A 17,416-nucleotide genomic window follows, 5' to 3' on the forward strand; every position below is an offset into this window, starting at 1 on the left:
TGTGCAAGTAAATTCAGCTTACTACTAACCTTTGTTTCGGAGCACTTTTAAAAGTGCCCATAGATTTAGACTTGTTGACAGGAGCAGCTTTAGCGACTTTTTTAGAGAAGCTGCAATAGGTTCATTTCTGAATGAGAAACAGAGTCCAACTATATAAAAATCTTGGGTATCTTGTATTTTTATTGAGGGATGTTTAATTGCTAAATGATGTAGCACATTATGCATTCATGTCATCACTAGTGGTAGCTCTTCTAAATTGATCTTCTTACTTTTGAGAGTTAAGGAGTTTTATGCTATGGCTTATATGTATAGTAGTAGATGTTTGAAGCTTTTTCATTGAATTATATCACAATCTTTATAATATAGATCACATTTTTTCTGGTTGTACTTGCTTGAAGGCATGATAGGATGAAAAATGTGAAGTTTGCTTGTGTATTTGGTCTGTTTTTATTGGGCCTGGTAGACGTTTAACCTATGCACACACACTTATACACATGAATTGTCCTACGAAATTGCAGAAAAGCAAGGATTGCATAATTTTTATAGAAGGTTAATAGGGCAGTCTTCATACCTTAGTTGGGCTGCCATCGTTAATGTTAGATTCTTTTTTATTGCCTTACCTTCTGCTTATGTAAGGATACCTCTGTCCACAATCCCATTTTTTCTGTGTATTCACAGCTGCAGTTGCGCTCTATCTTCTCTTGTGCAGTCACGGAGGTCCGCATGGCTCGGCTGTGTGCTCTTTTCGGTTGAGTGACATACAGGGTGCTTTTGGGGGTAAGTTCAAGGAGCAGAAGACATCATCATCTGCCTGGCTTCCCGTTCTGACAAGTCAGGTGCCTGAGCCACGTCCGGGACGATGCGTCAACAGCACCAAGACGCTGCCCGATGCCGTGCTCAATTTTCTCCGCACCCACACTCTCATGGACTCGGCTGTGCCGCAGTCCGGTGGAAGACCTGTTTTCTACCGTGAGAATGTCGTGTTCCTCTCGCTTGCTGTGCACAAGGTGGATGTGGATGGTGTTGACTACCTCGTCTACTTCGCTGGCACTCGTAAGTGGATGAGTTGCAATCGTACCTGCTCATCACTTTTTAGATGCGAAGCAGTTGTTTGACTAGCCTCTGTAACGCTGTCCCTCCGTACGAATGCGCCGCTCGCCGCAGGTGTTGGCACGGTGCCAAGTAGGTCACACCACTGTTGCCCGTTGACGTTGCACTCCCCCCGCAGTGCCCGCTTACGTCACTCCCTCCTCGCCTGCCGCGCGCTCGCTGCGGCAACCGCAGCGAGCGCAGCTCATCCGCAGCTCGTCCGTTCGCCTGCAACAGCTGCCGGGGACCGCGCCTCGCTACACCACCGACTCATCGGTTCACGTGCAATAAAGCTGACACAAGCCTAAGGTACACGTTGAAACGTGTCTTTACGTGTCACCTACAAGACCTATGCCAGCCATCGCTTCAAACAAATAATCCAGCACTCACCGCAGCACCTGCGTTAGCGCCGTTCACATTTTCTTGTGGGATACTATTTTTTCAACATCAATACTTACAGCTGGGCATTAGGCAAGTTTTGAGGTAGTGATAAACTAGAAAAAAACAATGTACAAAACATGTGCTTTCATCTATGCTGCAAGATAAATGAATACGATTAGTAAGAATATGATGTTAAGTAAAACATTTATTTGCTTTTTTAATTTAAAGTTATCCTAAGAAACAGGCACATGACACTGCGAACGACTTTCAGCACTGTTTTCTTTCATGCTTTACACTATTGTTTTCTTTTTCAATCTCTGCATTATTTGGCTTGTTGGTTGTTTTGTAATCCCCTGTTTTATACTTTCAGTTGCTTACAAGTACATATAAAACTCTCAGCCGACCTACGGCAATGTGAGAACGCCTGAAAGGGCAGGTTAGGACTGCACAACGAAACCTAAATGAACTGACTGCATAAGTCAACACACTTGACACTGCACAATAGTTTCATGGCTTGACTGCCTATAGTTCATTTGTGCATAGTTTTTTTAATTAGGCATCAATACTAGGTCAACCAGGATATGTCGTGTGGGGCTTTGCACCTGAGAAACATTTTGAGCGAGTGAAGTCTTTTTCTGCGTGCAAGCAGCTGAAGAACACTGTGTTATTTTACATTCCGGGATAACCGTGCAAATTAAAGCAATGACTTTTATTGAGTTATGCAACAATTTCATTTAATTATGATGCTCATGACATTGCCCACATGGCTTTATGTATCATTGAGGCCTTGTTTGGTCATTGAAAAAACAACTAGCGACAGATTTTTCCATTCATTGGCTGGAACTGTAAAGAGGGGTAAGCAGGAAACATCAGTGTGCCTTGCATTTTGTTCTTGACTCCAGGTGATGGACTGGTGTACAAGATAGTGGAGTGGAAAGACCGCTCGGGACAATCCTTCTCCAACCTGGTTGACGTAATTGAAGCGAGCCCTGGGGAGCCCGTTCGCACCATTGACATCTCTAGTGAGGTGAGGGTCTTGGTGGAACATCCGATGCATCGGCATAAATCTGAAACATTATCATTGCATTGTAAGCCCAGCGTCTTAGTTCCTTCATGATGAGTCACTACTGTGCAGTTAGTGTCCTACTATTTGCAGTACTGTATGCAATAAATGCATTGGCAAATATGATGTTGCAACTTTTTAAGTTGTCCTACCAAGTGGAGTCAGTTAACACATGGTGACCGTAATCTTGGTTTTGGCAGAGTAGTCATTTTACCACCCATGTTCATGAAGGTCACTCGGGCACACGACATAAATTTAGACACTCTAGTGGGGCACAACTTTATAAGTCCGCAGCATTTCTTCTTCAAATGCATATGCACACGAGCCTGCATTGACAGCCTTTGGAAAACATTGCTCTCTGCATGAGTAGGATTATTTTCTCTACTCGTAGAGGTGATTGGCTGCTGCAGTTCGGTCATCTGGGCAGAGCCTTTCCGAACTCCATAAGTCGTATTCATCCGTAGAATCTCCCAATTCAAGCATATGTAGAGGCATAGATAACCACAGGGGAAGTAGCCAGTAATATACATTGACAGAAAAAATTTGGGGTGCCAGTGCATTTGGGATATAACAAACACAAGATGCCTGTTACACCGAAAATTTAGAAAACTAAATTTTATTGTGTGCACCAGAATGACACACTGTGCGACCAAGCAGGAACAGATTTTAATGCACATTGAAAGTCAGTTGGGTCAATAGAATAAATGTAACTCCTACATTTTGAAGATGGGGCTCTTCTTTGCAGCACAAGTCAGTGTACCTGGGTTTCGGACGATGGCGTCCGACAGGTGCGCCTGGACCTGTGTCGTGGCCGACACCTGAGCTGCCTGCGCTGCGTTCGGGATCCCTATTGTGGTTGGGACAGGGATCATCATGAGTGCCGCTCCTATGTGACAGGGTATGAGACGCGCAGTGGACCTCTAAATTTGAGCTTCTTTTATCCTTTGGTTTCGAAGAATTTATTCGGAAAGCATTTCACAATATTGTATGTACCTCTGTTTAAAATGACGGGTGATATAGCCCTTTGTGGTCCGAAACTAAAGAAAGCAAAGCCCAAGTAAAAAAGAAAAGTTCACTTGCTTCTTTATAGTTGTCTGATAATGCAGTAGAATAAATTCACGTGAATCGACCACGGTATAACTCTGTCCCAACAGAGCCCATCAATGGACGACTGTGGCCGGGTTGTTCTGTCGAGATTGGCCTGACCACGAACCACAGTGTGTCAAAATCAAGTGAAAACGAAAACCAAAATGTATAAAGGGCTGATCACATGTGCACGTCACAGCGTGTCGCTCATGGGTTTCTGACGCGGCACCCTCTTCCTGTTCTTCGTAGGAAGAGGGTGTGGCACGCGACTTCGTGTAGCTGCGCGCCCATTCTCTTCAGGGGTTGCGGTGCTGTGTCGGAAACCCACACACTGACAGACTGCAACGCGTACATGTGGTCAGGCCTTGATGTAAACTTTATTATTGAAATGCTTTGTGCTTGTTTGTTTTTTAGCATTCCACTCTTGGATAAAATTCACGCTTGGATTATGATGTGCCATGTATCTCAGAGGTCACTTTGTGCGAGTACCATGTCTTTTTAACTAGGCTTCTGAGGCACAACGTACATACTGTGCAAGCTCCACATGTTACTTGTAATACAGTAGACTCGCAGTAAATAAATATCTGTTAAACGAAACTGCTGCTCAAGTTGGACAACAGTCTCTCATATGATTGGTTTCGTACTTGTATTCTGCACCACTGTTCACCTCTCTGTTAATATAACTCCTGTTAAATGCAACATGTCTTCCAGGTCTCTTCAGGTTTCGTTTAGAGTGTCTACTACTATATTGGTAGGTCAACTAGAGTTTAAAATATTCTGCTAGGGTGAGCCAAGCAGCCGCCTTTGCATGTATAACTATATTTACATAGTAAAAATATCAAGACTGTATGTGCAGGTTTTGGGCCCAATATTGGAGACAGCTATATTAGTTTTGGGTAAGTTACAGAATTGGACAAACAAGATGCACAGTGGAGCTATATGTACCACCAGGTACAAATAGGTACACCAGGTATTACCATATATACTTCGCACAAGATGAACATTTATTTAATCACTCTGCTACAGAACACGGAGTGCTTAGTTTTGTCGTTATTTAATCTTGTTAACTTGCAAATTGTGTGTAGATATGTAGTCCTTGGTTGATGAGCGCACGGCTGTGTCCTTTTCTACATTGTGTACAGTTCTCTTTACGTGCTCATATATTAAAGTTCAGTGCAGTTTCACGTCTCACTTACTCTTCTACAGCTGGTGTTCACACAATGGTAACAAGCCTGACTCATGAAACAGAAAAGAATTCTTACAAGTAAACTATAATGAGGTTTTTAAGGCACGAAAATCTTTGTTGATTAGCCACTACTCCAGGATACGACTGCATTAGCTATGAGGCTTGCCAAACTAAGAATATTGTTACGGTGCATCATCGACATAAGCAAGCGAGGCACTTTACAAAGATGACGAAGACACCTGTTCATTAAGCACTTGTGCGAGAGGCAACTCATCCTACTTGTTCTGCTGCCGATTCTCTGTTGTCGCTGCGCTATAAATCTATATCTCGCACCGTCACAATATATAATTAGTGTAGCCGGTTCGGTGTCATATTTATCATACCAGAAATTTTACACATTCAGTACAAATTTTCGGGAAGTTAAACCAGGTCTAATGCTATCCAGGTTAGCTGCTATCCTACTTTAAACAACATTTTACTTTGTTGCAACCGCTATAATTGCTTTGCCCTTGTGGTGAAACTGTAACTTTTTTTTAGTATTCATTATTATTATCTTGACTTGTGCAGTTTCCTGCAAGATGTAAGCAATGCTACTCCAGACATCTGTGAAGAAAGTAAGTTGCATCAATTTTTAAATTGACCCCTGTCCCTCCCACTCTGTTTCTTTGTCCTGTGAAAATGTGCTAGTTGTAGTATTTCACAAGGGCAGTGTATTCGGCTAGAACCGATAAAACTTCATTGATAAAAATTAGCAAGCAAAAACGTTCATCACGAACCATTTCATAAATGGTACTTGGATTGATAAGTTAGGTACTTTATGGTTCTCATAAAGCCCAAAGGATTATAATTTTTAACATATTATTGATAATTAGTTTTCCATCAACTTTTTTAGAACTCCATTTATATGTAATTTCTAGAACACTGCTGCTAAGAATACATGGCAGGGCCTACTGTAGCGCTGAATGATGCTGTGTAATGCTGTACCATGCACAATATACCGTGCTATATTCAAAGACATACACCCTAGTTCAAATTCCATTGCAATGGAATCATTTTTCAGTCCATCGGCAATTAAATCGAGTCTCTTCTACAGTCGGCTACTAGAACCAAAGGCTTTTTAATTCTTCAGACACCCCTTTGGAAAGCGCAGTCTTAGAAGTGGCGAATAATCTACTATGGTGGTCTAGTGGTCATGTTGCTCAACTGCTGACTGCTGACCAGGTCACCGAATCGAAGCCCGGCCGCAGCAGTCGCATTGTTGATGCATTAGGTTTAGGATTAGGATGTTGTAGGTAGCCGGTGGATCTAGCCTTGCAAATTTGTCATTGTTCATGGAGGCGAAAGTGCTGGAGGCTTATGTATTTAGATTTGGTTTACAAGATGGCCAAAATATTTAGAGCTTTTCACTACGGCGTCCCTCAGGCGTATTGTTGCTTTGGGACGCAAAACCCTTTCAGTATTGCATATACTGCCAAATCTCCTGAATTGTTCGGGGGACTCCCCAATTTACACCTATTCTCCCTATATTCTCCGAATGCTATCTTGGATCTCCCGAAAAGGGACCGCCACAGCAGGGGCGTGTTTTGATTTGTTTGTCTGATGGTTTATTTTTATCACACTTGTACTTGAGCCTTTCTTGCTGCGACAGTTGCAGTACTGCGGAAGAGCACTTGCTACTACACTTCCGGTTCACTGTAGCCATACGGTACAGTATCGCTCAATCTATTCTAGATTTTAGACGCTGTAGTACCGCGGAAGCGCTCGCCATCATACCAAAGAAGGCAAGGAAAAGGTTATTCTACTTTTGCGTCCGTTCTGTCTTGGCTCCCGCATCTCGTATGCTAGGCCTATGCCTTAGTTGTGTTGGTTACGTAGTTTTGGGGGTAGCTTGTTTTTCAGAGTTCAGTTGGTAGGTCGATGACGGTGTCAAAAGCAAAGTACTTGCTAGTGTTCTGTACTCATGCACAACTGAGTTTCCGTGCCTTGTGACTTCGTGGGAAAGTGGCAAGTACGGAATCTGTACCATGTGTGCCTGTGATGTAAGCGTTTCGGACAGCGGCAAGGCTGACATATCGCTTCTCAGAAGCATCACAACTATGTTTGTGCTGTGGAATGACAGGACAACATCGGAAGTTTCTTCCAAAAGAGTTGCAAAGAGTGTGCGATCGGCACAGAATGACTATTCATGGGATTTCTTGTGGAACACAAATTTGCCGCTATACGTAAGTGATCACGCAAGACTGGTGTTTCAAAAATGTTTTCTGATTGCGAGAAGGTGAAGCGGTATGGGTGCCGATGTAACGGGGTGGGGGAGACACATCATTGATAAAATGGCTGCAGATACCGAAAACACTGTTCCAATAATTCTGAAGCGCTGTGCTTTCGCAGTCACTGTGAACCGAAGTAGCGACAGCGTGCCGCAGGTGTCTCAGTTTCAGTAATTTATGATATACAAAAAAAAAAAAAAACTCGTCTCTCGTTTTTTTTTGCAACTCCTCATGTTTGCTGTCGTCTCCCAAATTTTCGTGCTGCTAGGTTGGCAGGGCAGGTATGGTATTGTTATGAATACTAGAAGTGGTGAATGGAAGCCGAACTGATGCAATTTTCCTTTGAACCCTTTTGCGGAAATATGTGTACCTATGCAACCACAGTCTTTAAGTAAGGCTTGTCATGTGTGGTGCAGGTGTTCGCCGGCGCCAGTTGCATGCCCACTGGGTGAAAGTGTCCATCTGAGCTGTCAGGGCACCATCCAGAGCTCATGGAGCCACCAGCGGGAACCACCGGACCCGGGACCGCCCACAGCAAGGTTAGCATTTCTGCTGCTGCACAACACTGCTTCTGGAAAGGATAATTGACTATCACCCATTTGTAGCACAATTCTACGAAGAACTTTATGTGGGTTCGACAAGAAGCCTCTTATAGTTACTGAAAAATCTGTCCTAGTCCAGAAATCGAACTTGGGACCAATGTTTTCCACAGTGGTCGCTCTACCAATGGAGCTAACTGGGATGCTAGCATTTAGCAGCATTTAAGCAAATTGATCGACAACTCTATGAACATGCATGCAGAAATTGCAAATGAGTTTGTGTGGATTTTGTACAAGTTTGCGCACATTTCTTGAAAAAAGAAATCAATGCAGATTTTTCTTCTGGTTTCGTGCTACTTATGGGTGGCTGTCAATTATCTCTTAATTCATTCTCAATTCAGGATTCTGGAAAACTCATTTGCAACACTACCTCACTTGAACTTGGGAATAGGTGGTCTCCTTTAGCATGTGAAAGAACCTTTCATCAGGAACCTTTCATCAGAGTGCTTTTGTATTAAAAATAGTGTGCTGTTGCAGTGGCGTAGGAAAGCTAAATTAGAGAGGAACATTTCCCCCGACGATGCACTCATGTAGTCTCCTCATGCTGTCCTTAAAAAAATTGACAGGTGGTGTTATGCAAAACAATTCAAACGATACCTGCCAGTCGTACTGCGGCATTGTTAGGGCGTGTCAACTGTGGCAATGATTAATTTATTCCGGCAGCAGTTAACACAGGGTCATCTCACCTTATGCCATGCTCTGTATACTGGGACATGTGCAATAAACATAACAAGAACGCGGTTTCCACCCCTGTAGGATACCGGTGTCAAAGTGCCCTTTATTGCAAGCTTTTCTTGCAAACCTGAATGTCTGCTTTCTGCTTACTAAAAGGAATTGATGTGATAAATAAATTTGGAAATAGTCAACCACCTTCGTTTTCACATTGGAATGAAATGCTTCTTGATCACCGTAAAATTTGAAGCAACTGCCCCCTTCTTTCGGAAGCCATAATTAGTGGCAAAGGGGAAGGAGGGTGCTTACCTGGAACTACTCCAAAATTCAAGATGTCGTCAAAAAAGATTTCCGGCCAGGAAAAAAAAACAACAAGAACACGGAGACCATGTGGACTTTTTTTTCAGAAGTCTCACTTTTATTCATGATACAGTGCACTGCTGCGACAGCTCACAAACATACGAAACGCAATTGCAACATTATCAGAACACAGGAAGTATGTGATGGAAGCATTTCTAATGATTGGCCTATGTAATAGCTTTTAAGCAGCGAACATCGATCTCTGAAGCCTTAATTTTGTTGTCTACGTCATCATAAGTATAATCTTGTAATTACATCTTAAAAGCCATGATTTTACGCCTAGTTCTGGAACGGTTGTCATAGGAAAGAGAGAGAGAAAAAACTTTGCCTGACAAATTTCAGGTGCAGATGCTTAGGATTGGGCTGATAAGCATGATATAGGATGGGATTCGAGCAGGTTCATGTTGCATGGACTTGGTGCATGATTAGGCTGCAGAGTAGGGGGGGGGGGGGGGGGCTTCTCGAAACAGTGTGGAAATTTGAAATTAGTAGTGATATTGAGAAGGGTGCTTTCTCGGACGGGGGCGCTTATTCATAAGTTTATGGTATATGCAGTATCGTTTTGTCAGATTCTTAGTTTGGTAGCAATCAGTGTAGCAATAAACTTCTATGTGGAAGCTGATTAAGAAAAGCTCTTGCAACTGGTAGGTACCTCCATGAAAACCACTGCAGCTGTTGAGGCATTGCTTGAAAATTCAGGGCATTGAACTCCCTTTAATGTGCTAGAAGGTGCATCCTGAAGTCGGGTCTCTTTATGGCATTCACATCATTTAAAGCAGCGGTAAATGGCTTTGTCATTGCTTGTTTGCAGGTGCCTCTGTGGTACCATCAACACGGTAGAGAGCGCCGGCCTGGTGACACCCAAGAGAGACAAGTACATCCACACTACTGGACACGGCTTGGTGCTTATGTCGCTCACTGAGAGAGACTCTGGCCACTACGACCTCCATCTGGAATCAGTTGGCACTCTCTGCAGCTACAACCTTACCGTCGATGCTGGTTAGTGGGCATTTGACAGCAGCGTTATATGTGCGAGGTTTGTCGGTGAAGTACTTTTGAAGACCCCACTGCACAATATGTGACGATTCTTTAGTTGCACCACATACGGTGTTTTTAACCCAACAGTGGAATTTTAACCAGAGAAAGAGAATATTTAACCTTTAATTGGTTCACATTGTGCAGGTGTAGTTTATGAGTGGCCATTTGCTGATTAAGGAGAGATGCGTGGCAAAAAAATGGTGTTTTGTGTAAAAATTCTCACTTATGAGATATTGCTTCTAAAGTTATCTTTGGTCATTTCGCTCTCGTTTTCCGAAATACCAGGGCTGAATGTTAACGAGAAATCAGTGAAAATCTCTGCGTCAGCCAAGGTAGCGCTCTAAATCACAAATTCATGTGCACAACAGCTTCTTTTGGGATTCAATGTCATTCGCCACTATAGTTTGTTCTGTAAGGTAGATCAAGCCTTCTTTTAGCTTAAAATCTCTTTGTAGTTCCATATTTTGGCAGGAAATTATTTAGAAGCTTTTTCTAAGTCTGTTTTCTGCCAAGTTATAGCCGCCTCTGGCCGTTTCTACTGCATGTTTTAGCACAACAGTAGGAATTTTAACCAAAGGAAAAGAATTTTTAGCTTTTAGTTGGTTCACTTTGTGCAGACGTATCTTTATTGGAGCGTAGCTTATGAGTGGCCATTTAGTATTTAAAGGCACTGTGCATGCTTCTTAGGCTACATTGGTATGATGCTGTTCAGTCCTAACTAACACTTGATAAGGCTTAGTTGACTACAACAGTCGTCACACTACTCACATAATGGTTACCTTCATATAATTAATGCACACTTAGCATTTGTTATAAAAGAAAAAAAAAGTTTTGATTGCGCAGTAACCTCATTGCAAACTCCACTGCTTTTGTTGCGTGGAGGAATAAAAATAAAAGTTGACAAGGAAGTGCAATTTTAGCCAGTCTGTCTTCCCAAGGTAACCTACTCTGAAGTCATTTCCTCCTGCTATCACTTTGACATAGCAAATGAACTCTGCACTTTGCATATTATGGTGTAAGTGGCTAGTCTTACATTTCTCAGAATTCAAATTCATCCAGATTGCCTTTTTTTTTTCTTTTGAAACACTAAAGTGTTTTATGCCAGGGTCCGCCACTGCTCCGCTTACGTACTTCCGTCACGGATATGACGTTATAAAATAGATGCTAACAGATTGCAAGTGGTCAAAAAAGGGGACAAAAAAGTTTTGTTGTTGGACAGTAAACCTACGACTACTCGCTCCGCAGTGCGCGGTGCGAAGGCACTAGGCCACAAAGCATACGTCGTCCAGCTTGCTAATGGCGTGCTATTTATATATATATTTATATTTATATTATATTTATATATTTATATTTATTTATATACACCGTGTACCTTCAACTGTCTTCATAGCTCAGCAACCTCAGTGCGTTTTCGTCATCAGTAGTGAGATGGTGCGAAAGGCGCATGTTGGGCGCGCTCTAAAGGTCATCATCCTGTGTGTTGTGGTGCGTGCGCACCTCCACAAGGCATGGTCTCATGAGCGTGCTGCTCACACACGAAGTACGATGCTGAGCTGTGACAGTTGTTTGTCTGCATTCGTTCTCTCTATGCTCATTTCATGCGTGCTTTCTGCTCGAGGTGCGCGCTGCAAGTTTGGAGCTGCTTGTCGTTCTTCACGTTGCATTACAATTTGTTGCTGTAGAATTCATTCCTGTGGCATTCATTCCTGTGCCCTTGTGGCGAAACAGTGTGCAATGAACGCTCACCTGCGTTTGTAAACACACGTTTCACTTTCGTGTTATACCCATTCCTAGACAAATAAATCAGCCATCTTTTTTTTCCACATAACAAGAACCCGTGTCGAGGACTGGAAGAAGTATTTTTTCCTATCTTCTGTCCTGTGTTATTGTTTTGCGTTAAAACATCACTATAAATTCACAACTAGCCCACCAGTGCATAATGTTGAATGTGAATTCTAGGCTTGTGCGAGTAGTGAATTTTTTAGAACTGAATTCGAAGGGAATAGTGATTTGGACAAATAATTTTTAATTGAATTCAGTTGTCACCTGTGTGATTCACATGAATTCAATGATTACATTTCTGCTCGGCTCACTTCGAAAGAACTTTTTCAAAAAGGACATCAGTTCATGCATAAGTGAGGCTTCGGCATCATTGCATGATTCTGAATTTACACTTCTGCAAGGCTCCCTGTAACGTGCTCAAGCTGTAACTTGCACCTTGTTATTTGGGAGGTGTTGTCACATAGTCGTGTTCTGCATTATATTTTATTGATCGCTCTGTTGCCAAATGTGATCTTGTGCGTGCGCAATCCGACGAATATGTGTCTATAAAACCCAGTGTGTGTGACGAGAATAAGGAGTTGTTAGTAGCACGTGTTCTGTGTCTGCTCTTCTTTTTTTGTGTTCGTCAGTGTTGAGCACTTATTCTTTCAGTGTTTAGAAAATCTGTTCAACTTTGTCCCGAAATCTTCAATTTTGCAATTTCTATCACTCACATGACATACATCTTGTGAATGGAACTTGTATACATTCGTTTTGCTTTTCATTTATGTATTACATCAGATATTAGGTGAGTAGTTCCTTTAGCAAAAAAAAGAAGTGTAATATACAAAACGAACCCATTTTCCTAGCATATGAAAAGATCTCCGATATTTTGTTTAATGACAATGCACTGTAGTATGTGCTGATTGTATCAGTATCACTAAGTTCTTTTCACCAGACCCACTTTCTACTACAGTTAACCTCGTTATAACGAAATTGGAGGGCCGCCGCTATTTGCTCGTTATAACCAATATTCCGTTATAGCCGTAGCAGGCATTTATCGCAAATATTATGCACGGTACTTACCCCCAAAAAATAGCGGGCGAAATAGCATCCCGCCGGACGGTGGTATGTAAACAAAATAACCGCATTCCCAAATAAAAAGGAAAAAGTCATGCACCTGTTTTAATGCACTTCAAAATACACAGCTTGCATTTCAGGCAGACTTAGCTGCAAAGAAGTCCGTAATTGGACGTTGATGCATCTTCCTAATGCGAACGACGGTTCGCTCAGCTGCGGCCGCAATGTTCAAGCCATCTTCGCCGCCCTCGTGAGCGCTGAAGTAGCGGCGCAGTACGTCCACCGCGTCTAATGCCTCCGACGCCGTCGGCACGTTTGTTTCCTGTTCGTCGACAGAGTCATCGTCACTGGTTTCGTTACGATCACTGACAGCGCGCACAATATCGTCATCCAGGAGCTGCTCCGTTGCCACCACTTTCGAGTCCGCACTCACATAGTCGCAAAAAAGACTCGCTGTCAGGCACGACACCGGCGTCACGAAGTGCCGTCCATGATGCAGCGACTTCGTCTGATGTGGCAAAACCGTCCGGCACAGTGGGCTCGTCTGATGGCTCATCACTGGCGTCTGGTGCGGCGGCAAATGAGGCGTGTTGAAAGCAGTTTGCGATCGTGGTCGCCGTCACACTCATCCACGCCACCTGAAGCATTTCGAGCGCAGCGTACAAGTCAACATCAGTGTCTCGCTTCATCCTCATGTTGAGCAGGAGCTTGTCTATCACATGCTTGCGGTAATTTGCCTTCAGCGACATAATCACGCTTTGGTCAAGCGGCTGTATTTTTCTGTGCAGTTGGCAGGAAGGAACAGCAGCTCGATGTTTTGAAGCACGGCAGCGGTATTGTGGGCGGTGCAGTTATCTAAAACAAGGCACACCTTGCGGTTCGCCTTTGCCAGCTTCTCGTCCCATTCGCAAAGCCATTTTGAAAAAATCTCCGTGGTCATCCAGGCTTTGCGATTGGCTACTTACTTGACTGGGAGCTGCCTCTTCCCCTTAAAGCAGCGAGGGGATGCACTTTTGCCAATTACGAAAATTGGCATCTTCTCAGAGCCGGTCATGTTTGCACAAAGTAGCGCAGTGATCCGCAGCTTACTTTGTTTGCCGCCATGGCACGGCTCGCCTTTGAGGGCTAACGTCTTGTGCGGCAACATCTTCAAAAAGAGAGCGGTTTCGTCCGCGTTAAAATATCCTCCGCGCTGTATTTTTCTAGCAGCCGCACGACGTTTCTTTCGCCCACTTGGTAGCCTCTGCTTCGTCGACAGATTGCGATTCGCCGCAGGCCGCTCTCCCGACAATGTCGTGGCGCTCCTTGAAGCGTTGGAGCCAACCCGAATTTGCTACGAAGTTGTCATAGCCCATGATGCAGGCAAAGGTCTCTCGCTTTGCTTTGCAGCAAGGCGCCGCTCACCGGCAGATTCACGGCCTGCGTGTTCAAGAATGATTTAAAAACGGCCCTTTCGACCGCTTCAAAGGCAGGTGCCCTCATCCTCTTAGCGCTTCCTTTCACGCCACGTGCAACAGCGTCGATGATGGACTCCTGCTTGCTCAAGATGGTTGACAGTGTGTTCGTCGATACGCCAAAGTCTCTTGCCACGTTGCCTTTCTTGGTCCCCGATTCGACGGCTCTTATCATAGCCGCCTTCTGATCTAGCGTTATGCGCTTTCGCTTCCGCCTGGCGCATTCACGTTGCTGGAATCACGAGCGCAGCACGATAAAAGATTAGGCAGAAGCAGTCGAAAAAGAGAAGAAACAGCACTCAAAAGCAACGCGGCTCACGTCGGCGAGCGACAACACTTGCAGAGAAAGTGACTGTGAAGAGGAAGGGGCAGAAAGGGCGCTCTTTTGCGCTGCCCTCTAGGAACCGGTTATTCAAGGGGAAGGGGGTATGTAAGATTAGGAAGCGCGACGAGAAAGGGGAGAGGGAGAATATAAAGAAGACGCAAAAGAAAAGAAAAGGGCGAGACGTTCGCGGAGCTGCGGAGCGCTTCGCTGTCGGTGGTAGCCAAGCGGCGCACGTGCAGCGACCTCTCCTCGGAAACAGCGCGTGCCGTCTGCTTTGCGCGCGTTGCTGGAAGGCGCGTGGCGGGAGTTTTGGACTGCTAAATACAGTTCTCTCGTTGCGCGCCGTCTCAAATTCGCGTTGTGCACTGTCGTGACATCGGCTCAAAATTTTACTTCCTAACAAAATTTGTTCGTTATATCCCATAACAGGCAAATTTTGCCTTGTTAAAACGAGGTTTGAATACATTGGTTTGTATAGGGACTTTCAAGGGGAATTAGGATTTGCTCGTTATATCCATTATTTCGTTATAGCCATCTCGTTATAACGAGGTTTAACTGTACAGCGGACGCCCGATTTCTAGGATGTCCGAAATTCTGAACGTGCCTGAATTCCCGGACTCATCTGTGGCACCGTCAAGTTCCCCATGAGTCAGTGTATGAAAAGTCCGAAATTCTGGACATTTATAATTTTTGCCATCCGATTTTCTGTACTCCTTACCCCTAACCGCGAATTCAGTCACTATCAAGGCCGCCATTTCGGTTATTTTTAGACCCTTGAACCCATCGTGCCGCAGCCATCGCAGCTGCCGTACCAGAGTACACTCTAGCCGTACCCTCGAAACAGAAAATGCCACAATCCAGCGCACGCTGGTTCATCGCCAGCTGTAGCTTAGGCCGCATGGTGCTGAGCTCCAACAGTGGGAGAAGCTACACTGTTGACCTATGGTCTGCTGTTAGCATGCTTGCAGACTCGTGGAAGGCGGTTACGCAACAGACCTTCCGGAACTGTTCCGCAACGCGAGCTTTATACTGGACGCCGAGGTCCTGAGTGAACAGCGTGTGCGACGAACTTCCACCTGCGGACCTTGCTTTCGACGATCTGCACGGGGTCGGTGTTTCGACTCAAGCAGGGATAACACTTGAGGGCTACGCCGACTCTGACGAAGACTTTGAGCTGTGTGTGGAATTAACCGATAACTGAGTCATACGTCAAGTTACGGAGGATTCCGATGACTCTGACTTCTAGATCGAAAAGGCAGCGCCTATATAGCCAACGAGCTCGGAGTTGACTCGAGCACTGGCACAGTCATCGATGTACAGGGAAAGCATGACATTAACTGAAATTGAGCCAGACATTATCGCGGGCAAATGGAACGCTGTGCAAATGAAAATAAGCTACTTTTTTTTGCTCCTAACCCTATGTTTTGCTCGTAATCCAATCCTATGTGGCCGGTAGCGCCGGCCGCATAGATTGTAGCGCCGGCCTCATAACATTGTTTTCTTTTGTTTCTTTATTTTGGCTCTTTTCAGAGCCACCTAAACAATTCATTTGCCGAATTGCAATGAGAACCCTGTACTCCTGCCGCGACCCTCTCCGTCAGTGAAAAATAAATATTATAAAGTGTTTTCGCTCGCATTAGTTTTTCCGGGACGTTTTCACGGTCTCTTGAGGGTCCGGGAAATCGGACGTCGGCTGTATATGGACAGACACTGTGTTGTGCCTGCTATTGTATACGTGTCCAAACAATCCTTCTGTGACGCAGTGCGGTAGAATTCAGGAGTTTGCAGCATTTACTCATCTTACATTGTGCTTACTTTACAGAGACCTGTGGAACCCCAACAGAAACTGACTATAGAAAGATATACTCAAACTGGTGCCATGAATTTGAGAAATACAAGCTGGCAATGAAGACTTGGCAGACCAAACATGCTGTAAGTGTGCTATTTTTATACCCCTGTCGCAAGGACAAACTTAGGTGCACTTTAAGTGAACATGTTTCCCCTCTAGTGTCATTCGCATGCTGTCAGGGTGGAAAGTTTATGCCGAATGCATAAACTCTATGCCGAATGCACTTGGTGGCAAGTTGGTGACAAACTCGCTTCGTTGTGTTGGAAGTGTGTAGACTCTGTAGCAGTGAGGGTGTCAGAACAAAATGTTTTTCATTTCGGTTTTGTTTCATACAATGACAAAAAGTTCCATTACCTTTCTGCTCTGGAACGAGAAAAAAATGGTTTGCAACAGTTCGTATGGGTTTTTATTTGAACTCAAGATTTAGCGCAGACCATCACCCTTTTACTTCATGGTATTTATTTTCTCAAAAATGAATTTCGATTTTGTCCAAGCAGACTCAATGCGTTGTGTCAAGTGATGAGCATGTCCTCAGCAGCAGCATGAGATCGGGTGTGCTCTCTGTTGTGTAACACCACTGTTCTCACAAAACTAACTTCACTGCTGAGAACGCCCTAACCACACTGGCCAGTGGGACAGTCACTCATCTACTTGCGTTAATAGAAACATCTGTGGTTGCCACTGTTTTTGTTTTTTGACTCATTTTGGCACGCCTTTCCTTTGGGATTTTTGGATGAGATAAGCTCTGTTACTCTGTTTTTGAATATGCATTATTACTCAGTGCTTTAACCTTGGTAGTTAAGGATCACCATGTCCTTTCCCGGGAACTGAAAAACAATTGAAAAAAATCTGGTTTGACTACGGAATGAAATAATGGATTACGTGTCGGTTACGTTTTCGTTCCAGGAAAAATCGTTTTTTTTTTTCTTTGATTTTTTAATTTTCTTTTCGTTTCAACGCACTGGTAGCAACAACTTTAAAATGAAGTTGTGCACTTAAACCTCATTATAACAAAGTTGCATCTTACATGAAAATGAGTTTGTTATATCCAAAAATTCGTTATAAAGGTCTATTTCTAACACTATATATACTGCAAGACTATTTTTCATTTACTTTCTTCATTATAACCGATGTTTCATTATATCCGATTTCGTTATGTTGAGGTATGAGTGTATTGAAAGTCGAGTCAATAGTACTTTTTCTTAT

The 17,416-nt window shown here is 43.8% G+C and overlaps 1 protein-coding gene across 1 annotated transcript in view; it reads left to right on the top strand.

Annotated features, from left to right (window-relative positions):
* Window positions 1–16,293, top strand: part of LOC142794530 (semaphorin-2A-like) — a gene marked incomplete at both ends in the record, with an annotated part of 33,385 nt that extends 17,092 nt beyond the window's left edge. Inside the window, 11 exon segments of the mRNA XM_075885907.1 lie at window positions 710–1,053; window positions 2,373–2,497; window positions 3,279–3,299; window positions 3,301–3,431; window positions 5,373–5,419; window positions 7,489–7,518; window positions 7,521–7,541; window positions 7,544–7,611; window positions 9,515–9,556; window positions 9,558–9,702; window positions 16,184–16,293. Of these exon segments, the coding sequence (XP_075742022.1) occupies window positions 710–1,053; window positions 2,373–2,497; window positions 3,279–3,299; window positions 3,301–3,431; window positions 5,373–5,419; window positions 7,489–7,518; window positions 7,521–7,541; window positions 7,544–7,611; window positions 9,515–9,556; window positions 9,558–9,702; window positions 16,184–16,293 (1,084 nt within the window).
* Window positions 16,294–17,416: the final 1,123 nt, after the last annotated feature.

Source organism: Rhipicephalus microplus, unplaced genomic scaffold, assembly GCF_043290135.1.
Source record: "Rhipicephalus microplus isolate Deutch F79 unplaced genomic scaffold, USDA_Rmic scaffold_450, whole genome shotgun sequence".
Classification (NCBI taxonomy): domain Eukaryota; kingdom Metazoa; phylum Arthropoda; class Arachnida; order Ixodida; family Ixodidae; genus Rhipicephalus; species Rhipicephalus microplus.